General features: G+C 55.5%; 1 protein-coding gene across 5 annotated transcripts; it reads left to right on the top strand.

The window, feature by feature from the left end:
* Positions 1–27,778, top strand: FOXN1 (forkhead box N1). Of its 5 annotated transcripts, none has more exons than XM_043480056.1 (9): positions 1–164; positions 13,149–13,300; positions 13,709–14,167; positions 16,539–16,649; positions 18,594–18,724; positions 20,036–20,132; positions 23,579–23,786; positions 23,978–24,469; positions 26,210–27,778. In XM_043480056.1, the coding sequence occupies exons 2-9, from the start codon at positions 13,178–13,180 to the stop codon at positions 26,521–26,523; spliced, it is 1,935 nt and encodes a 644-aa protein (XP_043335991.1). In that variant the 5' UTR covers positions 1–164; positions 13,149–13,177; the 3' UTR covers positions 26,524–27,778. The 5 variants fall into 5 exon arrangements, with proteins under 5 accessions (XP_043335991.1, XP_043335912.1, XP_043335682.1 ...); XM_043479977.1 differs by having other exon boundaries at positions 2–164; positions 13,169–13,300; positions 16,536–16,649; XM_043479747.1 differs by having other exon boundaries at positions 2–164; positions 16,536–16,649.

Below are 27,778 nucleotides of genomic sequence, written 5' to 3'. Positions count from 1 at the left end.
GGCAAGGGGAAGCTGATATCATAATTATTGGCTCACCCAGCAGCTACCTCCCCTCACCTGATGTCAGCACAGACCTGGGACGGCCGAGCTGACGGACTGACAGACAGACGGAGCTCCTGGCCCCCCAGACCCCGGCCCCCACGCCGACCTGCTTCATTGAGCAGGTAAGAGGAGACCTGGCCCAAGTCAGCCGTGGAGGCCAGCAGGGCTGGGCCAGGGAATGAGGAGGGGGGGTTGCCTTTTTAACGGGTCCTGAGGGTGAGTGGGAGCACCTGGGTGCTCCCTTCCTTCTCACTGCAGCTCACGGGAGAATCAGGAAGTAGGGTGAGTGCCTGGAGGCCAAAGAGGACCCCTCTTCTCCTTGCTCCTCCCTCTTCTTCCTGTTCCAAATCTGTCTGACTTCAATCCTTCTTGCCGTCGTGTGGTTTTCCATTCCGGCGTTCGGTGGATTTTGTGTGTGCATGTGTGTGTATCTCCGTGTGTTGGAGAGGGTATGCTTGGCCCCCATGTGCTGGGAGAAAATAAGGGCTCAGAAGAGCTAACACTGGAAAACTAGAGCTGGAGGACAGAGGCAGGTTCCCAATTTAGTGGCTTGTCCAAGTGGAGAGGGGAGAACCCAGCTCTGGGGTCAGTGAGGGGAGGAGATTGCCCTCACCCTGGTGGTGCTAAGGGTGTGTGTTGATCAAGGAATCACTCAACATCTCTGAGCAGCCTCAGCTGGCCTGCAGGGAGGCCTGGGCCATAGGGAGGATGCAGCTGGTGGAGAAGTAGACAGGTGGCAAACAGGTGCTGCAGCCAGAAGGTGATGCTGAGCTCAGGGCAGACTCCCCCAGAGGCCTAGGGATGTTTCTCTCCCTCAAGACCCCTGAAACCAAGAGGCCTGGGGAGAGGACCTGGGATGTGCTTGGAGCCCTCAGACCCTTGATGCCTGGAACTGGGGGTCTGGGAAGCAAAGGCCCTTAGGAAACTGGCCAGAGTAGAAGGAAGACCCCTCTGGGGCTCACATGGCTTTTCCCCACCCCCATCTGATCAGGTAAGGTTCTGGCATTCCCCGTGGAGTCCCCAGGCCCTCCGCCAGTGTCCAAGGGAGATTAAGAACAGACTCAAATAAGTGGGCGTGTTTGCCTCTCATCTCTGCACTGACTGGCGTAGGAAGACACGTTTACGTTGTGGCCAGGCACGGCCGGTCAGTGGAATAGGATCGAGTGGAGAGGGCACGTCCTCTGGGAACTCATCTCATCTGTCCCCCCAGCCTCTAGGCTGGTCATTTCCCACGCCAGGCAGCTCTGCCCTCTACCTGCTCTCCGAATCCCGGGAGAGGAAACTAGGTCATTCCCTCAGAGTCCTGAATTCTTTCTTGGAGTCTGAAGTCCCTCAGCTGCAGCACTCAGCTCTGCCTGCCCCCTTAGGCTTCTCTTTTCCCTCCTGACAAAACCCAGTTCCTCGGGGCTGGTCGGAGTGTGAGATGGGGAGGCTGGCATCGCGCTCCATCCTGTCCCGGTCAGGCCCGGCTCAGGCCCTTTGACCACCTTGGGCATTCTTTGACCCCCAGGACAGTAGAAGGCAGTAGAAGGGCCGGCATCTCCAACCCATGGGGGCAGCGCTTCCCTTCCCAGCCCCCCACCCCCCCATCTCATGGTGGGCCAGGCAGGGCCCGAGTGGGGCTGGGTGCTGGGGGAGGCTCGGGTCCCCAGGAGGGAAGCTGCCGAGGGGAGAGGCGCATGTCCTCCCAGCTCCCCGCCCGGCCCCGCCCCTGCTGCCTCTGCCGAGCTCAGCTCCGGGCTCCAGGGCCTGCCGAGGCACGCTGCCCCCCCCAGGCCCGGCGCCTCACTCACCTCCCAGGGCCAGGAACCTGTTCTCCCGGGAATGCCAGGGAGTTCTCAGAGGACTCTATTTCCCAGGGGCTCAGGGAGCCCCAGAATTCTCTCGATTCTGCTCCTGGGAAGGCAAGAGAAAGATTAGGGGGTTGGAGCACCCTCGGTGCTCCTCATCTTTGTCTTAGCTACACGCTGACCTCGTGTGGCCCCCAACCAACAGCCGTGCCTTCATTCATTGTGAGGTGGGAGAAGGCTTGGGGCAGCTAGAGTCAAAGGCGAAAGCCCCCTGGTGACACTTGCCCTCTGGGAAGCTGTCTTATGTCCCCACCTTGGTCTCGGGAAAAGCCTTCCTTTTGCCCCTTGGAGAGTTCCGTCTGCCCACGAAGAAAGTACCACCTCCCGTGGCTCCCCATCCTTCTCTGCCAGGAAGTCCTTCCTCCTGTCTAACCTCCTTCCTTCCAGCTCGAGTCTTCATGGATGAGCAGAAACCCCACTATCTGCACAGGGCTTAAGCACCTAGCCAGAGACTAAGTCACACAGAAACCTCTGAAGAGCTGGTGTACAGGAAAGGACAGAAATGAGAAAGGCAGAAATGCCCACTGCTCCTCTGTTAGCCTCTCTGACTCCATGCTCTAATGAGAGGAAGTCTGTTGAGGGGCTCTTCTGCCTGCCTCCCCTTACTCCCCGGTAATAGAAGCAGGCCAGGGGCAGAGGTCCCATAGATATGCCCTCCACTCTTTCTTTCTCAGACCCTGCTGAGGCTGCAGGGCGGGGGTGGGGGAGGTTTTAGCAAACTGAGATTGGTTTCTGCAACAGGAGAGAAGGACATTAGACTTTAGAGAGATGCTTTAGCCTTTTTAAATTGAGTTCAGCTGAACTATTGTGACACTAGCGGTAAAGAACCCCCTGCCTGCCAATGCAGGTAGACGTAAGAGACTCAGGTCCCATCCCTGGGTCGGGAAGATCCACTGGAGAAAGGAATGGTGCCCCACTCCAGTGTTCTTGCCTGGGGAACCCCATGGACAGGGGAACCTGGCGGGCTGCAGTCCATGGGGTCGCACAGAGTCGAACACGACTGAAGCGACTCAGCACGCATGCATGCGACCACAGGAGGTGGTTTCCTGAGTGGAGAGGCAACCATTGATCTGTGATGGGTGTGGTTGGGCTGGCAACATGCCCAGGAGTAGGGGAATGACAAGTTGACCTCTGGGAGAGTGCGTCTCTCAGGAGCATCAAAGGTCCCTGAATAATTTTGGTCTTTCCAATGTATTCCCTCCCATCCTTTGCCCCTTCTTCCATCTCTGCATCTCCAACCTCCTCCCCACGCCATCTGTAACCTCTCTACTCTGGCTCCATCTCCTTTCACAACCCAACTCTATACCCCCATTCTCATCTCCAACCCTGATCCAGCCCTCCTCCTGTCCAATCCCCAACCCCAATTTCACCTTCACCTCCACCACCCCATTCCTCTCTTCACTCTCTCCTTCACCCCACCTTCACCCTCATCCCTAACCCCATCTTCCCATTCCACACTATTTCCACCTCCCCTAGATGGGTATCTCCATCAGAGGTCCTCTTTGGCATTCAACATCCTTCATCGATGCCCCTGCCAGATCCTGGTATGTCCTCTGTGTTTTCCCGGTGTTCAGGAAAAGCCCAGAGCCACGGCCAGTAGGACAAAATGGGTTGGATAGGATATCTCTGGAGATGTGCTCAGCCTCCTGATCCTATCTGAATCTTAAAGGCTGGATGCTGGCCAAGTACGAATAAAGATGAGTTCAAGTACAACAAGACAAGTATGATGTCCAGATGGGTCTCTCAACACTGCAGGTGTGTGTCTGGTGAAACGGGGAGATGAAGAATGCCTTCAGAGGGCCCCCAAGGGAGGCAGTGGCAGCATTTGTGGGGGGATGCCAGGAACATAACCCATCCTATTAGGCATGGCCAGGCCCAAGGCAAGGAGATGGACAGAAGCTAAAGCAAGAAAGCCTGCCGGGTTGTTTAGGAATGACTGCAGTTGTGAGCATCCCCGGGTCTCTACCCCGCCTGTGGTTCTTGCTTCGTCAGCTCAGATTAATGGGGCTGGGGAGAGAATTAGCTGAATCGTGATCTCTCAGGGAACTTGACTCTAGAGCTGGCTGTGAGTCACAGAGAAAAGGACACCCATGCTTCCATGGCTACTCTAGAAGTTCCAGAGGGTGGGCACTCCTCAGGACCCACCAGGATGCAACTGAGTTTCCCAGAGATCTGACCCTAACCCTCCACCCCATGCTCATGGGGGGATACATATGATCAGTCTACTTCAAGCCCTGCTTCCCAAGTCTGAAAGTACTGCTTCTGACAAACTATAGCCAACCTGGGCACCATCACAAACACACACACACACACACTCCCAGAGTGGGGCGTGTCCCTGGAACCAGATTGCCGGGAGACAGTTGCAGATCCCACCTACACTTGTAAATTCCACAGCCTTGTCCCAGGCTACACCAGCCCATCAGTCTTAGAAGGCGTAGGGTGTGCATGAGGATGCACACACACACAGAGCCCCGTGATTATAAAACCCAACTTTCAGACTCTCCACTTGGCATAAGCAGAGTGACTGCAGCAGTTTTCACCATCAGAGGGGTCCCCAGCTCCCTCTGGGAGGAGTTCCCTGAGCCCACACTGAACCTCAAGGAGCACGTGGTTTGGAGAAGAGGCTCAGCCTCTCTGGGCCTTCACATGGTCATGCCCAACCTGCCCAAGGTGGGAAGGGTTTTGGAGAGAAAGCTCTTTGGGATGACAATGCCAGGAGGATCCTTTGCACACGTGCTCTGGACGGTATTGGGGGAGGGGCACCACCAGTGTGTATTTGTCTTGTACTAGATATGTATTATTAGTAGTGGCGACAGAATTAATATCCCTAATAATAGATCGGCAATAATGAGCAGTCCTTCTGATAATGATATGTACAGAGCATGAAAGGCCCCTGGCTCAAGGGATGGTAGGTTCCTGACTCATCTCATGCCCCCACTAAGGTGAGCAGGCGGAAAGGGGTCTGGACCAGTCCTATGGAGAGCACCCAGGAAGGGGCAGATGGTTGAAGGGGCAAAGATCTCAGCCCCCACCTCTTTCCTTAAATCCTGTGGATCCAGGGTCCCAGGGGAAGAGGTGGGAGCACCATAAGATGGTGTTGGTTTATCTTCCTCAGAGAATTCTGGCATCCTGGTCCTCACTCAGTCCCCAGGACAGCCGGGTAAGGTATGTAAGGCAAAAAAGATGATCCCATTTTAGAAAGGAGGAAATGAGGTTAATTTCTGTGACTAGTGCAGGCTGATGGCAGAGCTGGGAAAGGAGTTTCTGGGGTCCTTGATCAGAAGGACCCCCTGTGAGGGGAGAGGGGAGGCTTAGCGGCAGGAGGGGTATCTGAGATAATAAGTGCCAAGCTAGAGGATGAGGTGAAAGGCCCCAGTCATCCCTGTTGGTCTCACAGCTCATATCCTCAGCTGCCAATCACCAGCAGAGCCAGTTACTAAAGTACCCACAGGAAGTGGGACCACCAGGCTCAGCCCTGAGTGACTTGATTATGGGGGCAGGACTTCTGGAACACTGGATCACAGAGCTAATGGGTGCTCAGAGGATGGGCAACTCCAGCCCATCCCCCAGCCCGTTCCACTCTTCAGCCAGTGTGGCTGGAAGAAGCTCATTGTAAGGATGAAGGCCATATTTTATCATCTGTGAAAAATCCTCCTATTCCTTCCATCACTCCCCATCTCATCTTCTACTCTTGGATCCCTTCAACAGCTGGGCAGACTGAGGATTGGAAGGAACTTTCTTTGGAAATCAGACCCCTGCTGTCTGTACACTGCCCTCCCCCCTACTGGGGAGGATAAAGCAAGCAAACAGTGCCCATCTCCTAGGAGCCCAGCTCCCGGTCAGGCCCCCAGGGGTTCTAGGTCACCTGGTCCACACACAAGTCCCTTGCCAGGCCTGTTCTCACCATCAGACCCAGTCATGCCTTTAAAATTTCCTGGGGAAGGTGGGGGATGGGGGAGCAGCTTCTCCCTAAATTGCCTGTGTAAGGGTCTCATGCTCTTGGAAACGAGAATTTTGCACTGTACACTACCCCCTCCCCACTCCTGCCCCAGCTAAACTTGGATTTTGCTTCTGGGAGCAACAGCCTCAGAGCTTGAACTCCAGAGTAGGTAGGAGGGAGGAAAAGACCATGAGTGATAACCAGGACCAAAAGTTTCCTGGGGGTTGGGAGTGTTTAGGTGGGAAGTATCTTAGAAAGGGTCACCTGTGGACCCTAAGGAGAACCCAGCAGAGCCAGTCTCTCTGACTAGGTGGCCATAGCAGAGGAGAAAATGGGGTCTGTTAGGAATGTCTCAGAAAGAGATGGATGGGAGCTTTGAAGAAGAGCATTTTTTATTTCCTTGAAACCAGCATCTCTTTCTTCCCCATCTACTAAATTAGTATCCATAGGCAGTTCAAAGACACCCAATAACATATCCCACTGTCCACTTATTCACCTCTCTGTCCATCTGTCCAGCTTCCCATCCAGTCACTTGTTCACCCATCAGTTTGTCTGTCCATTGATCTGTCCATTTCATCCATCCATCTTTCCTTCCATTCATACACTTATCCCTCCCTCCATCCATCCGTCATTCATGAAGTCAAGCCCCAGTAGATCTCCCCAAGGCTGCTGGTAAGGGCCTGTGGTCCTGTGGCATTTATGGGGCATGTGACCTGCCTGCCTGGCCTGGGGAGGCAGCCCCGCCCCAGCCCTCAGGCAGGGGGCTGGTCCAGGCATGTGGGAGTATTTATACCTCGATGGAGGCTTCTGGGGAGTTGCTGGGCTGAATGACTCCCCGAAGCCGTGATGGTGGCCATGGCCCAGAGCCTACTGTGAGTGCTTGGATTCAGTTCCTTTGGGGCCGGGGCTGGGTGGCAGGGCCTGGGAATGGGCTGGAAAGATAGGAAGCTGCCCATGGTGTTCAGGGAAGGTAGGAAGGAAGGGGTGGCTGGGTAAAGAATAGAACAGGAAGCTGTTGGAGTTTGACACTCACAGCAAGGCTGGGATCCATCCTGGAGCAGGACTGAGTCCATTGCCACTTACTAGCTCTTGGCGAATGGCAGGAAGAAGAGGGCAGGAGGACTAAGATTACTAGAGAGATTAAGGTTAGATACCTGGAAGAAGTTCCAGGTCAGCCCCAGGCATGGAAGATGTTTCAAGTGCTTTTTTAGGACAGACATGCCAAGTGGTACTCTAGGACCAGCCTATTTCCAGAGGCAGGGGAGTGACTGAAATGGCTGAGAGTCCTGGCTGGGGGGATGGGGATGATTCAGTCTCGGGTATCAGGGGGGTCAGATTTGAGGAAAGCACCCCAGGGGAGATGTGATAGCTCTTCATCCTTTGTTCTCCCCCCACCACCGCTCCACCCCCTGCCGTTTCCATCTGTAGCTGCTTCTCAGAGCACTTTAATCAGATCTCCAGGCAGGGGCAGCTGACCCACTTCCTGATACCAAGCCAGGGTCAAGAGCCAGAGTGGACAGGATCTTGACCTCAGAGCCTCCAACTTAGATGGGAGCAGCGGAGCTAGAAACCCCAGGCTCCCAGGATCCTGGGGTGCCCAGCCTCAGGAGTGGCCCCCGGGCCCTTCCCTGCCACCCCTACGAGGTAACTCCTGAACTGCTCCAGGGAACCCCTCCCAGCAGCCAGGCGGGTGGAGCCCCGGGTGGGGCCACAGGCAGCAGTGGGCAAGGTCCCCACCCCTTGTAAAACATGCTGCCGCAGCCAGCAACAGAAACCATTAAGGCGGAACTCCACCATCTCCACCTCTCCCATAAAGGGCAGGTAGGAGCAGCCCGGGTGGGAGGGAGTGTAGAGAGAGCCCAGTGAGGGCCCTGAGTGTCCTCTGACTCAGCTGCCCACAGGGGGTACAGGGACAGACCCTCCCAAGTAAACCGCCAAACTTGCCCCCCACCCGCCACTCTGGCTTCCAGGAGTGAGCAAGGAAGCTGAGGTGTGCCTGAGGTGGGGCTGTGGCGCACAGTGGTTAAGCACCCTAGCTTTGAAGCCGGTGTCTGAATTGTGGGGAGCATCATTTACTAGCTGAGTGAACTTGAGCAAGTCAGGTTAACCTCTCCGAGCCTCAGTTTCCTCATCTATAAAATGGGAGTGATAATACAACACCTCCCTTCTGGGGTGTAATAACTCACCTAGCTGTTCCTGGTCCCCGTGAGGATTTCTTCCCCCCAAAGGAAGAGCAGAGATGAGGGCCCAGAGATGACAGCGCTGTGGACCACATCCACATCCACAGGACCAGCTTCAGCATCTTTAGATGCAAATGGTCCCAGCATATCATTTTACTTGTAAGGAAACTGAGGACAGAAAGGGGAAGTGACTTGTCCAAGGTCACAGAACCAGCAAACAGGGCTTTCCCTGACCCCTACCCCACAAATGCTCCCTCTGCCTTGATCCTGGGGTACTAAAAAAAGAGTCTCTGAGGGGTGGGTGCTGGGTACAAGGGGCAAAAGGCCTGGCTGTTTGCGAGAAGGACACAGAGCAGAGATGCCACCATGATGGTTGTTGATCCCACGGTCATACTTACTGGGGAAATTTCTTCCTCATCATGCCTTCTATTCAGGTTAGAGGACTGTTTCTTTCTTCCCTCTGACTCCAGAGAAGATCAAGTCTATTTAGTCCATCCCTACCCCAGCCCTCCCACTCTTGCAGGATCATAGGAGGAGAAGTTCAGAGAGCAGAGGTTAGACAGAATACCTGGATGCTAAACTGTTCTTCAGATGATGTTTTGTCAAGGTTGCATGCCTGAAATGTGTTTGAGGGTGTTGTTGGGACTCTTGAGGCCTGAGACTCAGGAGATATTTTCAGTTTAACTGTTTGGTCCTGGGCATGTCATTCTCTCTGAGCCTCAATCTTCTACCCTGAAAAATGGGATTAATGACCTTTTTCCCCTACCTATGGTATGTGATAAATATTCACCCACCAGCTCTCCAAAAAAAAAAGGCGGGGCACCGGGGGGGGGGGGGCGCTGATCTGTAGCATTTGCTAATTTCCTTGGATAGATACTCCCACTACTGCCAATTTGAGGATCTGGGCCAATTTCACCAAAAGTGAATTGTATCATTGGCCCTAACAAGTCAATAGCAGCTGACTCCAGCACACCGCTGCCTGCTACTCTCTGAGGCAAAGAGAGGATGAAACGAGAGAACAGAAACAAAAGTGCTTTGTAAACTGCCGAGTATTTTATAGATGTAGAGTTGTGATTAGGAAAGTCCTTACAGTCAAAGGGACCCCAGAGCACAGTCTACCAGCTGAAAGCCCTGGCCTAGCTCCAGCCCCAAAAGTGGGCAGGTTGTGAGTGGAGGAGCCCACACTGAGTGGCAAGTCCTGAGTGCCATCAGGGGCGCTCCTAGGATCCGAGGAAGGAAGAGAGCTCACTGGACCTCCTGCGCTGGTTTGCTGATGAGATTTGCAGACAAACATCCCACTGTGCCCCCTGAAACTAAAGCAGGTAGGGTAAAGGTTAGTGTTCACTGAAAGGTTCCTCCGGAATGCAGAGGCCAGCGCCCGTCAGAGAGGACTCCTGGGGGATCCAAAGCAAGAGTCACCCCCCTCTCTTCCTACTCTAATCCCTGGGAGTTTCTGCAGCCATTCTCCCTCAGGGGAATGGCTAAAATGACCTCTGAGGCCAGAGGGTCAGCAAGAGGGAAGTTCAGCCTCTGCCAGTGCAGAAGGATGATGTCAGGGAGACGGAGGTGAGAGGCAGGAAAGAGGAGTTCCTTCTCCTTTCCTGGTCCTCGCCCCCAGAGCTTATGCTTTAAAATACTCTGTCCCACTGTTAATTATTAATAATAGCTATCATTTATTGAGCACATACTATGCATTAAGCTATTTACAAGCAATATTTCATCTAACCTGCCAGAGAGGTATGTATTATTAGCTCTATTTTACAGATGAGGAAACTGAGGCCCAAGGAAGTTGAGCAAGTTGCCTCACCAAAGTCCCACTGTTACTGGGATTCAAACCCAGTCCTGACTCTAGAGTTTCCAAACTAGCTAATCCAACTTTAGGAGCCCCCCTGGCTATTTGAGAAAAGGGTCAGAGGCCAAGGCAGCCTCACCTCCCTCTCCACAGTGAGTCCTTCGTTGGGCTGTACAGAAGTCCCCACCTCATATACACCAATGAAAGCCCCTCTGCCCAGCCCCTGAGGCAAAAGGACGCTTTGAAATGGCAGTTGGTGAAGGATCTCATCTTTCTGGGGTCTGTGTGTCCTTAGGCAACTCACATAACCTCTCTGGACCTCCTTTCCCGATGTGTAGAACAGGATTTCAGCTGAGGCAATCGACAGGGTTTGTCATCAAATCAGGAGTCATCGTTTATAAAACCTACCCAGAGGAAACCCTGCACTGAGGCTCATCCAGGGACGTCTATATCCTCAGTGCAAATCAAGACACTGGGCTCTGAACTCTGCCTAACCTCCCTGGTTCTTATCCTGTCCCTGGGAGCTTAGAGGAAGTGGGGTAGTGGTTTGGCCAAGCCAGGATATGAAAGTCACGGCTGGGAACTGAAGCCTTCAGGTAAGGCCTCTGACTTACAGGAACTTGGTCTGGGCTACTGGTAACACCCCAGGACATTGGGGCTGCTGCCAGGATGAGGGGTAGACAGAGGCTGCAGGAGCCCTTCTGGGAAGGCCAGAACTTCCGCAGGAGGGGTGGCCCACTCTGAGTCTCAGAGAGACCTCCGCAGGTTCATGTCTCAGAGGAGCAGAGCCAGGGTCTGAACCCCCTGGGGCCAGACTGAGTAAAGGTCAGGCAGACAGGGCCTGGCTACAAGGGCAGCTGTCATCTGGGAATGGGTCGTTAGCCAGTCTCCCCAGGCCTGAAGCGGTGAGACCATCAGGAAAACCACAGTCTGGGGTCAGGAGCCACGGCCATATCTGGCCAATGAATCCAAATGTACACGATACCTCCTTGAGCACTTTCTATGTGCCAGGCACTTGGTACACATCATGTCACTTAATCTTCATAACAGCCCTGTGAGGTGGGTCCCCAGGCCCCATGATCACAGGAGCAAAGGGAGAAACAGAATCACACAGTTTCTCAAAGTCGCCAAACCAGGAAAGAGACACACAGCTGGGACTCAAATTCAGGTTGTCCCCAATTCAGAGCCTTTGCTTTTTTTTTTTTTCTTGGTGCATTGCACCATATCGCTTGCAGGATCTTGGTTCCCTGACCAGGGATTGAACTCATGCCCTCAGCAATGAAAGAGCACAGTCCTCACCACTGAATCACCAGGGAATTCCCAAAACCTTTGCTCTTCACCACTTGCTATTCTGCCTCCAAAGAGGAGAGTGACCACCACCCCATGTGTTACAAAGCCTGAGAAGTTGGGGGAGGAAGGACCCCAGCCTTCTGTCAGGAGGGAATGGAGAAGGCCTTGGGAAAGCAGGTCTGGCCCGGGGCCAGGCGGGGCAGGCGGGCCCTAGCTGTCCAGGGCTTCCAGAGAGCAGGGGCTAGGCCGGGCGCTCAAGCAGAACCAGAGATGGGCTGCCCTGCCCCTCAGCCCGGGGCCTGCTCCACCGCGGTATCCAGTTACGGCCAGCTCGGCGCTTCCCCAGTCACGCCACATTTAGCTTTGCCGAGTGAGCGGCACCGGGACACAGAGAAGGGGCGGCAGGGACTCTTGAAGGGGCGGGAGAGCCTCCCCCAGCCCCCCACCTGGACCCCAGCTCCCAGCCCCCTCCCCCACTAGCCTCTGAGGGACTTCAGGCAAATGCCCTCTCTTCCTGGTCGCCACTAGCCGCTTGTCCAATGAAAGTGATCAGCCTATTTAGCAAAGATGTACCAACCCGAGGCAGGGTACACAGGGGGCCTCCGAGGCCAGCCCTCCCTCCCAGAGCTCCCGGGACAGCAAGGTGGGGGAAATGAAGTTGTCCTGCTCTGCCAGAGGAGGTCTTAGGTAGGTGTCAACCTCAGGCTTTTCTTGTTTGGCCCCCTAGGTCAGGCACCCCCACTCTGACCCCCACCAAGCAAAGAAACTAAGGGGAGCATAGCTTCCAGAGTTGGCCAGATCTGGGTTCAAAACTTGACTCTACCAAGGATTGGCTAGGTGACTTGGGCCAGTCATGTAAACCCTCTGAACCTCAGTTTCTTCATCTGGAAAGTGGGATCAATAATGCACCTTCCTCACAGGATTATTCTGACAAACTGATGAGAAAGTTCTAATCATTTACATAGCGGCCAGCCCAGAGCAGGCCCTCAGCCCAGAGCAGGCCCTCAGCTCAGGGTAGACTTTCTCAGAGTTTACTCAGACAAAGAGGAATAAATTCAGGAGAAACTGCCCTTTGTAGGTGGTAGAGAAGGAAGGCAGAGAGCTGAGGTTACTAATAGTAAGAAGCATATTAATCGTGCTATTAATAAGGAGAGCTGGCATTTATTGAGCACTTGCTATAGCTAGGCACTGTGCTCAATTCTTCATGTGCATGATTTTATTTAACCCCATATGCCCATGAGGGCGGCTCTCTCTCTCTCCCCTTGTTTACGCAGATGACTGATGCTGAAGCTCAGAGCTTCGCTGACACAGCTAGCAAGGCAAGAAAAAGCTGGCTTTGAGCTGAGTCTTTTTTTCTTATTTAATATTTATTTATTTACTTTTGGTTGCACTGGGTCTTAGTTGCAGCATGTGGGATCCTTTTTTAGGGTGCGCGGGTTCCTCTCTCGTTGTGGTACAGTCTTACTTGCCCTGTGGCATGTGGGATCTTGGACCAGGGATTGAACCTGCGTCCCTTGCATTGGCAGAAGGATTCTTAACCACTGGACCACCAGGGACGTCCCTGAGCTGAGTCCTCTTAACCACTCGGCTATGCTGGACACAGAGTTCTCCTATAACTCTAGAATGTCTGAGCAGAAAGAGCCCTCACGTGTCCTAGTGTAAGCCCCGAGTTTTTCGAATGGTGCCTCTAGAGCTCAGCAAGGGCAGCGGCCTGCACAAAGTCACAGGTTCTTTGGAGTGTGGCGGACGCGGCAGAAAACCCCAGCGGCCACATGCTCCTCAGTGTCACGCCAGACTCACGGGGCCACCAGAATCCACGTCCTCGCAGGCTCCCAGCCTCTCCCTGTGTGTCTTTCACTGTCTGTCTCTCACACTGTTTATCTGCTTCCCTCTGTTTCTGATGTTTCTCTCGGCTTGTCTGTTTGTCTGTCTCTGTCTGTTTCTCTCTCTCATCCGACGTCTGGCTGGAGGCAGGGTCCCAGCCCAGGGAGGGGGTGGGAGGGGCAGACTTGGGCTTGGTCAGCCCTGGACGCTGGTCCTCGCTCTCATCACAGCCGGCTTTCTTCGAGGCCAGGACTGGGTGATGGTGTCGCTGCTCCCGCCACAGTCTGACGTCACGCTGCCGGGCCCCAGCAGGCTGGAGGGCGAGCCCCAGGGGGACTTCATGCAGGCGCCGGGCCCCCCAGGCTCCCCCGCCCCGCAGAACGTAAGTACCTGGCACCTAGGCCTGGGCTGAGGCCAAGACCAGAGGGCCACGTGACAGCAGGTGGGCCGTCACCCCCCCCCCGGGACCTCCCTGCTTCTCTCTTGTCCTTTCTCCCAGCAAACGAGTACCCAGGGACTCCCAGATCCCGAAGTGTTGAGATCTGAGCCTCTGCTTGTCCCTCTGGTCCGGGACTTTCCCAGGGCAGGGCTGTGCATCCATCCTACTGGGGGTGACCCCGGAGTTCGAAGTGGTGCGTCCTCATCAGATCGAGGCTTCCAAGGGCGGGTGAGGTCTCCCTCCTCCACCGGGGGGCTCCCCAGAGCTCAGCCACAGACCCTTTACCCTCACACAGAGTCGGGTCTGGATCCAGCCTCCACTCATAGGCTGTCTACCCTCTGTCCACCCCAGAAGCACGCCGGCTTCAGCTGCTCGTCTTTTGTGCCTGATGGCCCTCCAGAGCGGGAGTCCTCACTGCCCCCACACAGCCCCAGCATCGCGTCACCAGGCCCCGAGCAAGTCCACTGCCCTGCCGGCCCTGGCCCGGGCCCCTTCCGGCTCTCACCCTCAGACAAGTACCCCGGCTTCGGCTTTGAGGAGGGTCCAGCGAGCGGTCCTGGGCGCTTCCTCAAGGGCAGCCACGTGCCTTTCCACCCATACAAGCGACATTTCCATGAGGATGTCTTCCCTGAGGCCCAGACTGCCCTGGCCCTCGAAGGACACTCCTTTAAGACCCCGGGGGCTCTGGAGGCCTTTGAGGAGATCCCTGAGGATGTGGGGGAGGCTGAGACCTTCCTGCCTGGCTTCCCTGCGGAGGTCTGGTGCAACGGGCTCCCGTACCCCAGCCAGGAGCACAGCCCCCAAGTCCTGGTGAGTACCAGCGCCAGTGCGCACCCCATCACCCCTGTGCCATTTCGCAGCACTCCAGAAAGCCTTCTGAAATCAAACTTTCTGCCATCCCTTTTCCAGACCTTTCTACTCAGGGTCAGTGTGCACCTGCAAGCTCAGAGAGTTGGGGTCTTTCAGCTTCATTCGGAGCCTCCAGGTCAGCTGAGGGAGGGAATGCTGACCTGGCCCAGTGTCGAAGGGGTCCGGTCAAGGAGTCTGGTCAGATCCAGGGATGCTGGAAGCTCCCCAGAGGCTCCTGAGTCAGGATTCCTGCATGCAGCTTCTCTCTGTTTAAATGTCAAGAATCCCCAGCCAGACCTTCACACCCATATGTAAATGCGAGAAAGAAAAACACATTCCAGAGGCCAGGAGAAAGGGCTTAGGGAGGAGTCGCAGAGCACAAAGTTCTCCACTCCAGCATCAGCTTGAAGAGTTGGGAGAGGACTTAAGTCTTCTCAAAGGACACATCTGGGCCCCATTCTTTACCTAGAATGAGGCCTGGGTATATTAATAGAAATACCTTGGAAGCATCTTAGAAGATCAGTATGTCCTTTCATAGCCATACCCATAAGCTCTGTGACCTTGGGCAAGTCACTTAACCTCTCTGAGCCTCATCAGAAAAGTATACTTACCAGCACCTACCCCATAGGCTTATTGCCTTGGGAAGAGGAAAACCCACTCCCAGTTGGGGGTTGTGCCTACTCCAGATACAAGAATACTGGAGTGGGTTGCCATTTCCTGTTCCAAGGGATCTTCCCAACCCAGGGATCAAACATGCATCTCTTGCACGTCTCCTGCATTGCAGGCAGATTCTTTACCGCTGAGCCACCTGGGAAGCCCCATCCCATCAGTTACTGTCCTGTAAATGTCCACTCAGTGTCACCCTCTGGTCACTGTGCCAGATGTTTCCTTTCAAGTACTCTTTAATCCTTACAACAACCCTCTAAAGAGTTCCCACTATCTCCATTTTGCAGAAGAAGAAACTGAGGTCCCATAGAGACCAAGGAGAAGAACTCGGGCCCAGAGACCCACAGCAGGATGGTTGACTCGCTGAGTGACCTTGGGCACATCCCTTCCCTTCTATGGGCTCAGCCCCATCATTGGTCAAATGATAGGGCTGGACATAGTATTCATGGCCCTTCTAGGCCTGAGATTCTACGATTATGGATATCTCTGCATCAGCCACCCCAGGGCACACCCAGGAAAGAGCTCACAGCTGATTTGACCCTCTGGGCCTAGATGCTGGTTCCCCAGGCCCCTGGTAACCCCAAGAAGAATGACCCACCTGCTCTTGGCCTTGTTAACCTTCCAGTCCCTAGCTGTGCTCTCTGTCTGGGTGCCTACTCAGGGTAGAGCTCTATGCAAGTCCCTGGGGGTTCCATGTGGGGCTCACAACCTGTGGGAAGCCAGGATCCGGCCCCCACCACCGCCAGCAGCTGCACACTCCCTCTGCCAGAGTGGGAAATGGTAAAGGGCTCCAACAGACTAGCAACTAAATAGACTCCTCAAGGGCTTTCCAGGAGGTACAAGCAGTAAAGAACCTGCCTGCCAATGAAGGAGACATAAGAGGCACCGGTTCAATCCCTGGGTTGGGAAGATCCCCTGGAGGAGGGCATGGCAACCCATTCCAGTATTCTTGCCTGGAGAATCCCATGGAGAGAGGAGCCTGGTGGGCTACGGTCCACAGGGTCACAAAGAGTCAGACAGGACTGAAGTGACTTAGCACACGGCACAGACTCCTCAGAACAGAGAGCAGAGGCTGTGAGCTGGGGGCGCCCAGAGCAGAGGGGACTCACTAGCCCCCTCCTGAGAACCTGCGAGATCTACCTTGGGCTTTGCAGAATAGGAAGTGGTAGGGCCTTGGGGGCCCCAGCTGGATCAGCCTGTCTGACCACTTCCTGTGCTCCCTCCCCATGGCTCTGCAATGGAAATTCCAGAGCAGTGGTCTTTTGTGGATCTGCTCTGAGGGGCTGGTGGTTCTGAACCAGGAAGCAGGTCCCAAGTCAGGCTTGGTGAGTGGGGTCATCCTTGTGCCATTCCAGGGTCCTACCCCAGCTTCAGTGTGACTGACGACAAGTCTCCCACACTTCCCTGGATAGCCCAGCCTCAGCCTCTCACTTGCAGGGAAGTGAGGGGTAGGGAGTACAATCAGTTCCAGCTCCAACTCCACCACTAACCTGCTGAGTTCCCTGGGGAAAATCCTTGCCCTCCTCTGTTCTCATGTATTTGTCCTCCAGGAATAAGCTTTGCTAGAGGCAAAGGTGGAATTGCTTTTGTGTAAGGTTCAAGATGGATGATAGGGAAGAAGAAAGACAAGGTCCAGCCTGGTCATCTGTTTCTTTCCTTCCAGCAGGGGTCAGAAGTCAAGGTCAAGCCCCCAGCTCTGGAAAGTGGTCCAGGGATGTACTGTTACCAGCCCCCCTTGCAGCACATGTACTGTCCTTCCCAGCCCCCCTTCCACCAGGTGGGTCTGGGGCAGGTGGGCAATTTCCCCCAGGGTCTCAGGATATTATGTTCCTGTGTGATGTGTGGGTGTGTATATGAGTGTATGCGTGCACAGCTGGATGGGCAGGTAGGGGCAGCAGGGCCCTGAATCTCAGGCTGGGCCACCCAAGGTGGGGAACACGGGTTCACAGGAAGGGAAGCAATTGCCCTTCTCTCGGAGTGGGCGGGGCTTCTCTGAGACCCAGGCAGTGCCTGAGAGGTCTGGGCAAAGAGGGTGGGGCTGAGATTGGGGCAGGGCCAGATGGAACCAAAAACGGAAGAGAAAGAGGAGAACAAGACAAGGACTGAGCAAAGAGAAAAGGAGTTTAAGTGGGGTAACACACAAAGCTGAACACCACAGGAAACAACGGGCTCCTGCCTGGGTCAGCCTCCATCTTGTTATGTGGCCTTGGCCTCAAACTTCCCTTTAGCCTAGACAGGGTGGGACCAGGAGTGAGGCTAGGGGACCTTCCCCATTGGAGGCTCCAAGTCCCCATCATCTTTGGCCCTATCCCCCCTCTCCACGATCTCCTAGAGAAGGGAATGGCAACCCACTCCAGTATTCGTGCCTGGAGAATCCCATGGACAAAGGAGCCTGGCAGGCTACAGTCCATGCGGTCACAAAGAGTTGGACACGACCGATAGACTAACACTTTTTCCACTCCCCGCCCCACTGCTCAGCCTCAGCTCCTCCCCGATTCACAGGATGCCAAGTAATTGCCCCACACTGGCATGGGATGGAGGTTTTTAAAAAGAGAAAGAAAAGTGCCCCAGAGCAGCCAGGCAGCTCCCAGGAGTCACCGGGCAAGACAGAGCAAGTGGCTGCCCAGCGCCCAGCTCCATCCACCTGCAGCCTGGCACTGAGACAGGCCCTGCCTGTGGAGCAGGTTCTACTCCCAGCTCCTTGGCATTGGCCCTGATGTTGGCCAAGCCAGGGAGGCAGGCACGTGGGCGGGAGGGTGGTCAGACTGCTTGCTTTGTGGGGAGAAAGAAAGAGAAGGAGGGAAGCAGAGGCAACACGGGATCATCCTCACTCTGTGAGGAGCCTGGCTGGAGTGGCCGGGCCATCCTGAGGCTCATGGTCTGACCCAGGGTAGGGGTGTCCCTGAGGCAGCCTGGCCCAACAGGACGGAGCCACGGCAGGGCTCAGGGGCTGCCAGGCCCTAGACGATTTCGCCGTGTCCAGCTCTGTCCTGATCCCCTCTGTTTTCTGCACCCCCTCCCCGGACAAGATGGCCGCACCCAGGGCTTTATGGAGCCTGCAGAGGGTGACTCAGTCACTAAGTGTCTCTCGGGTGACCTGGAAAGAGCACTTCAGCCTGGAGCAGATGGGGGAGTCAGAGTCTCCTACCCCCCTCTCACCCCCATAAAACACCATCCCTGCCAGCCACTCCCTTTGCTGTAAAAACCACCTCCTACCCTCACCTGCCCACCACCATGACCGGCCCTTTCAAAGAGCCACTGAAACTCGTAAAAGGGGCCAGTGCCCAGCAAACGCCCAGGCCGGACACCCCACTTCCGGCCCAAGCACTCCAGGAGATGCCAGGGAGGCCCGAAGCAGCTGCCCGAAAGGGTACAGGGGCCCAAGCTACCCCTCACACGTTCTAGTTCAGCTCCTGTCCTATCATCATGGCAAACAGGGTACCTAGAGGTCTGAGAGGAAGATGCTGAAGGAGGTTTTGAGACCTCTGAGATCCTGAATTCTGGAATGTGGATCTCCTCACAGGCCTTCCCAGGACAGCCACATCCTTGGCCAGCCTCAGATAGCTCTGCCTCTGGGGCCCATGACCACGGGTGGCAGAACGCTTGAGAGAAGAATCTAGCTTCAGTTCCTTCTCTGGATGTATATGAGGGGGGGAGGGGGCTCCCTTCCTTGGGAAGACTGGTTACCGTGGCAACCACTCTGCCCCTTTGACCTCTACAGTACTCACCAGGTGGCAGCTGCTACCCTGTACCATACCTGGGCTCTTCACACTATCCCTACCAGCGCATCGCACCCCAGGCCAGCACCGACGGGCACCAGCCCCTCTTCCCAAAACCCATTTACTCCTACAGGTATGTTTCTCAGCACTTCTGGGGTAGCAGGAAGAGGGGTGAGAAGTCCCTGAGACATGGAATCCTTGAGGTGTTAGGGTAATGGTAGGGGGGTGGAAGTCATACCCAGTAGACTTCCAAAGGATGCTAGAGAGAAGACTCCAGCGTGGGGGCAGGGGGCTTGACTAGCTCCCCTCCGACCTCTCGTCCATCCCTGGGGAGCCATGTCTGTGGCTCAGCTCAGCAGATGCTAGTGCCCTGGGGTGAGCCCGCTGGGTTCTAGCCTCCTGGGGCCCTGGGACTGAGAGTTTAGCGGGGGACGCTCCTCCCTTTCCCTTCCCTCTGCAGACTCAGAGAGAAGCCCCACCCCAAAGTGCCACCAGAAGTAAGCGAGGGATGAGGTCTGCAGAGGTGGTTCAGTTACTCAGCATCTACCAGATCAGGTGCAGCTGCTCTGGGGCTGGGGTTGTAGGTGCCAGGCCAGCAGCACCCTGCCCATCTGGGGTCCCTTCCATCTGAACTTTCATTCATCCAACCGACACTGATACTTGACCTCCAGTGTGCCAGGCCTCATGTGGGGTCAGGTCATCAGCCAGGGAGAGCTCAGGAAATGGAAAAAGTACTTACACATCATCCGGGAGCACAGAGAAGGGGTTTGTGGAAGGCAGGATGGTGCACAGAAAACAGCATATGCAATCTTTGGAGCCCAGTAGAACCAGGTTCAAGTCCAGGCTCCAAATTTACTAGCTGTGAAACCTCAGGCAAGTGACTTAATCTTTCTAAGCCTCTGTTTATTCATATTAAAAAAAAAAAAAACTGCCGTATTCAGGCCTTTGGATGGATTAAGTGAGAGAATATGCTTGGCACATTGTAGGGGCTCAAATAACCTTAGTTCCCTCCCTTACGATCCAATATTCAAGCAATTGGCTGAGGGCTGACTGATAATGACAGCGTCCATTTAATGAGAGCCTTCTATACGCTAGGCAGCATCCTTAATCTTCACGACTCTGAGGTAGCTATTACTTTCTTCACTTCAAAGCTGAGGAAACTGAGGCTCAGAGAGGCTAAGGCACTCACCCAAGGTCACACAGCTAGTGAGTGACTAAAGCCAAGAGTGCAACCCAGCTCTCTCAGATGCCACAAGACCCTCGAATATCAGTAATTCCTAACTTCAATGGATACTTTCTCATTCCGCCTCCTCTCGACCGCCTCTCACCCATGAATTCTGCAGCAGGCTCTTCTTTCTTAACTGTTCCAGCCAGGGTAGGAGGGTGGGGGAAGACTCCAGGCCCAATCAGAGTTTCCAACTCTCAGAGCTTTCTCTGCCTTCAGCATCCTCATCTTCATGGCCCTTAAGAACAGTAAAACTGGGAGCCTTCCTGTCAGCGAGATCTACAATTTTATGACGGAGCACTTTCCTTACTTCAAGGTGAGCCCCAAATCCACCCCACCCCACCATCCCCAAGTCCTGGGGCAAGCCAGACCTCTCTGGAACCAGAAGATACCACTGGGAGGTGGGAGATGAGTTTGAATGAAAGCCAAGAGAGAGTGTGCCCTCCCACCACACGCTTCCCTTTGTCTGCCCTTCAGAAGGACAGTTCTGTGTGGGCAACAGAGAGCTCAAGCCATTCACCAGAGGTCACACAGCAGGCTGGAGTCAGACCTCATGCTGGTGGAAGATGGACATGGCAACTTGATAGGCTTCAAGGAACATCCACCTACCCCAAACTGGGGGACAGAGCTTGGGAAGCAATAAGAGGCTGTTCCCACCGCTGCCCCCAGGATGCTGTGGGACTGAGGAATTTGGGTAGGAGCTGGCCAGCCAAGGTGACCCAGGATGCTGGGGCTGCAGAACTCATTGCCTTCCTGGGAGAGATTAGGATCTGCCTCCGTGGGCGGCAGGCTCAGCTGCAGTTCTGCCAGAAAGTGGGGTGTTGGCTTCACTGTTTTAGAGTGTCCTAGGGAGCTGGTTGTTTCACCTGACCTTCCCACGGACAGGATCTATTCTCTTTTGACCACAGAAGGGGCTTCTGGGGCTCTATCAGCTTCTTTCCCCACAGGCAAGACAAGCACCCTTCTCTCTCCATTTGCTCAAGGCCAAACAGCAGGTGGGGTCACTTGCTGCTGGCTCAGGCTTTCTGGCTTCCCACTTCCTTTGTCTGCAGGCTCCCCAGGCCCTCCAACAAAAACCCCTCCTTCTCGGGTGGGTGCAGGGGAAGTCAGAGCTTGTGTATGAGGAGTGCCTTCTCCAAGGCCTGCAACCTAATGGGTACGGTCTCACCTGCTGCCCAGGCAAAGGGCAGGAGCTGAGACCCAAGTAATCCAGAACTCAGCTCCACCCACCAGCGGGTGGGTGACCCCACCATCTTCCCAACTGTGCTGTCTGGGGATAGTTTGAGGTTGATATTCAAACAAGGGGCTTTCCTGATGGTTCAGCGGTATAGAATACACCTGCCAGTGCAGGAGACACAGGTTCAATTCCTGGTTCCAGAAGATTCCCTAGAGGAGGGTATGGCAACCCACTCCAGTATTCTTGCCTGAGAAATCCCATGGGCAGAGGAGCCTGACCGGGCTACAGTCCTGGGGTCACGAAGAGTCGGACACAACTTAGCAACTGAACAAGGATTCCAACAAGTTCGGAGTTGCTGAGCTGCCACTGAATGACGAATGGGCAAGATGGCCAGAGTTCTGGCCAAGAACGAAAAGGCATGTTCATCCATCAGAGCTTCTGGAAGGGAGAGGAGCAAGGAGGAGAGTTGGCACTGGGATTCAAGCAGCATCACAGCCGGTATCCAGGGCTCGCCCTCTAAATCCCAGCATGTCAGGGGGCCAAAGTCTCATTGACCTGTAAAGCTTTTAGAGTGTCCCCTAAGGCTTCAAGGAGTCAGACCGGAGAGAGGGAAGTTGGGGAGGGCCCTGCCCCATTCCTCTCAGCTTTTCCTCCCTGCCAACTCCCAGCCTGGCCCCCAGCCCCTCCCTACATCTCATCTTCCTGGCTTAATTATTTTTCCTGGGAGCCGTGTAATCCCTGTTTTATGGGGCTGAGGAGTGAAGAGGTCTAACTGCTTTTTTTTTTTTTTTGGTTCCAGTTGTTGTTCTTAGCCAGTTGCATCACTCCCTCCCTCCCAAGTTTACATTTGACTTCAGAGAGAAACCATCTGTGAGGATGGGACGGGCCCCAGGTGGTAAAGACAAGCCGGTGGGGTGACCTGGGCAGGGCCCTTAGTTAGGGAACAGAGCTGGAGTCTGACTCTGTCCCTGCCTCCTTATATGATCTCAGCCTGGACCCTTTCTTCTCTGGACCTCAGTTTCCCAGTCTGTAAAATGGTCAGATTGGACCAGTTGGCACACAGATTCCTTCCAGCTCTGACAAATCCCCTCCGACACACCTAAGGAAAGAGTTCAAAGATCCTCTCCCCACCTCTAGCTCTCATTCCCCAGTTGAAGGTCATTTTTCTGGGCTAGGACCGAGTGGACCATGGGGTGGGCAGCACTCATGCCCAAGGCAGCCGAGATGGGCGTCCTGAAGCCCTGTGAGTCAGCGATGTGGGACGGGGCAAGTTCCAGCCACTGGACATAATTGCTAGTGCTGACCATCCCTCTTCCAAACAGGAAGCGGCTGGGGTGGGGGCTGCTCTGGCATCCCAAAGTCACAGGTTTATGGGGCTGTAAAGGGCCCGGTGCCCATTAACTCTGCCCACCGGGCCACACAGCCTTGACTCCTCATAGGGACTGCTGAGGGAGTTGAAGGTGAATCCCTAGCTGGCTGGTCTGGTGGCTTAAGAGTCTTCTCTCATGACCCTGGGAGCTTTGGGGGTCATCTCAGCCAGACCCCTGACCCAGGCCAGTGGCCCCTAGGAAAGGCTTCAGCCGATCCTGCCAACCACTTGCAGCAACGCTGGCATCGGGGCCCGGTTCTGCTGGACGTGATTCAGCCTGGCTGCTCCCTGGGGCAAGTGAGCTGGGGAGGAGGGAGTGGCTGCCCCTCATTAGGCAGAAATGGTGAGCTGGAAGGGAGAGGGGCCGGGGGGGTGAGGGCACAGAAGGACCTCACCAGGCAGAGCGGGTGCTCTGCCCAGTCACCCCTGCTGGGCCCAGGACTGTCATAGAGCCTGGAATGGAGCTCTGGAGGTAGGAGGAGTGCGGGGGGAGGGTGCCCAGCGGCACCCCCACCACCGCCTCTCACCTGACTGAGTCAGCCTAATGGTTTTTACAACCCTCCCTGGGCACAATTACTGCACTGGTGGCATGACCAGGCCTCCTAATGGGTGTTTATTCTTTTGGCACGAGCATCCCCCGCCTGAGGGCTGGCCTCCCCACCAGGGCACGCCCCCCAGGCACACACATGTAAACACCCACACACACATACAATCATGGATACCCACACACACCCCCAGAGAGACTTTCTCACACACACACCTCCTTAGCAATACACATATGTCCTCACACTCAGAGGAATTCACGGACCTACACCCCGGAGTCAAGCTCACAGCAGGGAGACACAGCCCCAGAGAGCTCAGCGGGCAAGGCCCTCTGCACAGAGGGGTCCAAGCACAGGCCTGGAGACCCAGCGGGGAGTGATCCAACCCCAGGTCGGGGAGGGGCAGCACCTCCTCCTTAGCACCCACCAGCCCCTCCTGCATGAATCACCTCGACAGTCCTCTGAAGGGCATGGGATAGGATGGAGGTAGATTTTAGGCGCTAATAACTGTGACTGAGGTTCTTGCCCATCCCTGCCCCACTACTGATGGGACTGAGTGTGGGCTGGCTGCTGAGGAGCATGACAAGCCCCAGAGTGGGTGGCAGTTATGTGCCCAGGCAGCCAAGGCTTTTCCTGACCCCGGCCTTAATTCATGTCTTGCTCTGCTCCGGCAGACAGCGCCTGATGGCTGGAAGAATTCTGTCCGCCACAACCTGTCTCTTAACAAGTGCTTCGAGAAGGTAGAGAACAAATCGGGAAGTTCCTCTCGTAAGGGCTGCCTGTGGGCCCTGAATCCAGCCAAGATTGACAAGATGCAGGAGGAGCTACAGAAGTGGAAGAGGAAAGACCCCATCGCCGTGCGCAAGAGCATGGCCAAGCCAGGTGAGGCTACCAGCCAGCAGGGTGGACCCAGGGTGCCCAGAGCCAAAAAATTAAAGTAAGAGTGGGGGTGGTGAGAAAAGCTGGGCAACGGAAAGCTGACGAATAAGGAAAGGGCCTGAATGTGCTTCCAAGGCTGGGAGCGATGGTGGGGGAAAGGAGGTCTCACAGTGTCCTCTCTTGGGCCTTTTCAGAGGAGTTGGACAGCCTCATTGGAGACAAGAGGGAGAAGCTGGGCTCCCCACTGCTCGGCTGCCCACCCCCTGGGCTGGCAGGTTCTGGCTCCATCCAGCCCCTGGCACCTCCAGCGGGGCTCTCCCAGCCGCTGCACTCAATCCACCCAGCTCCGGGCCCCATTCCTGGCAAGAACCCCCTGCAGGACCTACTTGGGGGGCACGCACCCTCCTGCTATGCACAGACATACTCGCACCTCTCACCGGGCCTGGCCCCTCCTGGACCTCCGCAGCCATTGTTCCCACAGCCAGATGGGCATCTAGAGCTGCGGGCCCAGCCGGGCACCCCCCAGGACTCGCCTCTGCCTGCCCACACCCCACCTAGCCACAGTGCCAAGCTGCTCGCTGAACCTTCCCCAGCCAGGACCATGCATGACACCCTGCTGCCAGACGGAGACCTTGGCACCGACCTGGACGCCATCAATCCCTCTCTCACCGACTTTGACTTCCAGGGTGAGCTGGGGGTGGGAAGGGGAGGTGGGACAGGCCAGCAGAGGGGCAGCTGGTAGTGTGGCCCGGGCCATCTCTGTCTCCAGGTTGCAGCCTGCTAACTGCTGGATTTCCGGAGCAGAGAAAGCCCAGAGCTGGGGAATGGGTGGTGGTGGTGAAGGGTCAAAGAGGAATATTCTTGCCCCTATCTCCCTCCTCCTGGGTGCCCTTGAATGGGTTCCAACTGACCTATCACCAAACCACTCTCAGCTCTGGGCTGAGGGTGCCCGGGAGAGCCCGGGTCTTGGGAAGCTACTGTTAGAGACAGACAGCTAGAGCCTCATCCCCCTCCAGAAGTGGGGAGCTAGGCTCAACAGCCTCAGAAGAAGATATAGACCAGGGGTGCGTGCCCCCCAAGTAGCTTCAGAAGAAGACACAGGCTGGAAAGGGGCCGATGGTCTATTCCATAGTTGATTGTGAGCAACAGAGATTCTGAACAATTCCAGAAGCGACTATATTTTTGGAGTTCATCACCTAATGCAGAAGAATGAGAGAGATCTTCCCCCAGAAGAAGGGAAGGCCAAGGAGCTAAGCAGGTCCCAGGAAGAGAATCTGTCTCTTCCATTCCATCTCACCTGTTGCATCTCTGCCTGTGGCCAACCCCACCCGTTCCCATCTAATCTCCAGGGCACCCCCAGGCCCTGGTACTGGCCACAGGAGCTTTGAAGGAGGGTGCTGACCCAGGCCTCAGACCCTCTGTGTGCCCTGGGGTAGGGGCCATCCACAAGCAGGTGGGGGCAGCTGACCCTCAGAGATCTCCCAGTCTGATGAGGAGAGAGCCCAGGTCTTGGGAAGCTACTCTTAGAGAAAGGCAACTAGAGCCGCAGCTCCCTCCAGAAGTGGGGAGCCGGGCTCCACAGACTCAGAAGAAGCTATAGATATGTGGGCTACCATAAACATTTACCTGAGCCCTACTGTCAGGCATCGTGTGAGGCACTTTACATGCACTCTCTCATGTGGGCCTATAGGGTAGGAGGGATTATTCAGCCCATTTCACAGATGCGCACCATGGTTAAGTAACTTATTCAAGGTCACTGAGCTAGAAAGAAGGAGAGTTAGCATTGGAAACCAGGCAGCCAGTCTTGGGTTTAGTTCAGCCCCCTTCCTCCAGACCCTGAAGCCCTGATCCCCAGGGAAGGAGCCCCAGGCCCTGACCGGCCATGACGCAGGTCACACGACACAGAGAAAGATCGGGTGCAGCACAGTTTGCACCCCAGAGTCGGTGCTTCCCGGTGGGGAGCACTTCCCGACAGGGCTTTGCTCCTTTTCCTTGGGCCCTGCAACGGAGGAGCCCAACCAGCTCACTGGATGCTGCGGTGCATTACTGGAAGATCCTTGGTCTGGGCTGCACAGTCACCTTCCTTGGGAACCTGGACAAGAGCCAGGGTGAAGAGTAACCCCAGAATGTACAGCATCTGCATCAACCCTTCCAACAGGCAGCTCTTAAATCTTTGACCACTCCCCCATCCCCCAAAAAAGAGCCACAGAGATCATCTGGGCTATGGCATTCACACTGTCCTACATGGGAGGAGGATTCAGAGAGGTTTAGCAACTGCCTGGGATCACAGAGTTAGTGCCAAAGGCCTGCTCTCCAATCAGTGTTACCCCAGTCCTGCTCTCTAAAGAGCATGTGAGAGCGTGGGGTGGGAGGCAGACAGGGCTCCTTGGTGCCTCCCAATGATGCCTGTTTTCTCCCCCAAATAGGAAACCTATGGGAACAGCTGAAGGATGACAGCTTGGCCCTTGACCCCTTGGTACTGGTGACCTCATCACCAACATCGTCTTCAGTGCCGCCAGCTCCCCCTCCCTGCTATCCCCCTGGGCCCTGTCTGGCCGAGACCGGCAGTGGGACAGGCGACTTGGCACCCCCAGGCAACGGGGGCTCTGGGGCACTGGGTGACCTGCATCTCACCACCCTCTACTCGGCCTTCATGGAGCTGGAGCCCACACCTCCCGCGGCCCCTGCTGGCCCCTCTGTGTACCTCAGCCCCAGCTCCAAGCCCATGGCCCTGGCCTGAGCAATGCCCTGCAGCAGCTCCAGCCTTTGCTTGGCCTGGAAGTCCCAGCCGGCCGCCCATGTCGGGCTCACCTTAAAGGTCAAGGAAGGAAACGCACTCCCTGTCCCCTATGTCACAAAGCCCACTTGGTTGTTAGCTGGCAGCTGGGGGTGGAGAAGTCACCACCCAGGATTCTGCCCCTCGCACATTTCTACCGCGTGGTACACCAGCTCCTGCCCAGGGATCCTGGAGAGCAAGTGTCTGGGCAAGAAGAAAATGCATTCTCCATGGCTCACACTCATCCACACTTAGGCTCTCGTGCACATGTGCACAGGCACACACACACACACACACACAGAGTTATGCAGACATACACCCACTCACATACCTTATATCCAGAGGAATCAGAACTATATCACAGACTTCATTGGGGGGCAGCTGAGAGCTGAAGGCTTTGGTTATCAGAAGCTCAGGGCCCCCAGCCAGGTCCAAGACCACGCTGGAACCTTCTTCTGATGTCCACGTTCTCTGCAGGCCTGCCCCTCTCCAGGAGTGATCTTTCCCAGAAGCCCCCTGTATTTATTCTCCCATCTTCATCCCAACAGCCCATCGAGAAGGAGGAGATATGGAGCCTCTCCCCAAGTTGTCTGTGGGCCCCCAAGAGGGTGCTGATATTCACAGCACCCACCCTGCCAGGCTCTCAACCTGTCCTCAACTTAAGCTCTATCTGGCTTCCCCCGGGGGATGACACACAGGAGGGGCAATGTCCGCCCCAGGACCAAACTGAGCCCAGTTCCAACACAAAGTGTTTGGAAAAATCCCTTGCCCTCGGAAACTTGAAAGTGTCCTTTTGTCCCAGCCCTGGATGCAGGAAAGGCCCCTCCAGGTCACTACAGTCACCCCTGAGAACTTCATGTAGTTTAGATCCCAGCTTATGAATACTTCTGTTTCAGACAGCCTGGGCAGTTAGGGAGGGAACTCTGGTTCAGGCTGGTGGGGGAGCACCCATGCCCCCTCTCTGACTGCTTGGCAGGCCCAGGATGCCCCTGGAGCAAGGGGGTGTGACTTGCTTGCCTACTGTGTCCTACCTGAGAGCCCAACCCACACCAAGTAGGCTGAAGTGGGAGCTTCAGCCTACCCAGGGCCTGAGGCTGACAAGAACATCCCCCATCCCGCCAAGGTTGGGCCCAGGCTCAGATGAGACACAAGCAGAACCCCTGATGGCCTGCCACTGTTCCCTGTCCTGGAACAATAAAGCAAATGCCTTGTGGTCTCA

Source organism: Cervus canadensis, chromosome 1 (assembly GCF_019320065.1).
Source record: "Cervus canadensis isolate Bull #8, Minnesota chromosome 1, ASM1932006v1, whole genome shotgun sequence".
Classification (NCBI taxonomy): domain Eukaryota; kingdom Metazoa; phylum Chordata; class Mammalia; order Artiodactyla; family Cervidae; genus Cervus; species Cervus canadensis.
Note: the sequence above shows the minus strand (reverse complement) of the source record. Positions and strands in the feature narration are given on the sequence as shown.

What these genes read in the sequence shown, in the direction of transcription:
- FOXN1 (XM_043479977.1), top strand. Translation starts at nt 13,178, where the DNA reads ATGGTGTCGCTGCTCCCGCCACAGTCTGACGTCACGCTGCCGGGCCCC. An exon ending in GCTCCCCCGCCCCGCAGAAC is followed by an intron (nt 13,301 to 13,708) that starts GTAAGTACCTGG and finishes TGTCCACCCCAG; the next exon opens with AAGCACGCCGGCTTCAGCTG. An exon ending in CACCGACTTTGACTTCCAGG is followed by an intron (nt 24,470 to 26,209) that starts GTGAGCTGGGGG and finishes TCCCCCAAATAG; the next exon opens with GAAACCTATGGGAACAGCTG.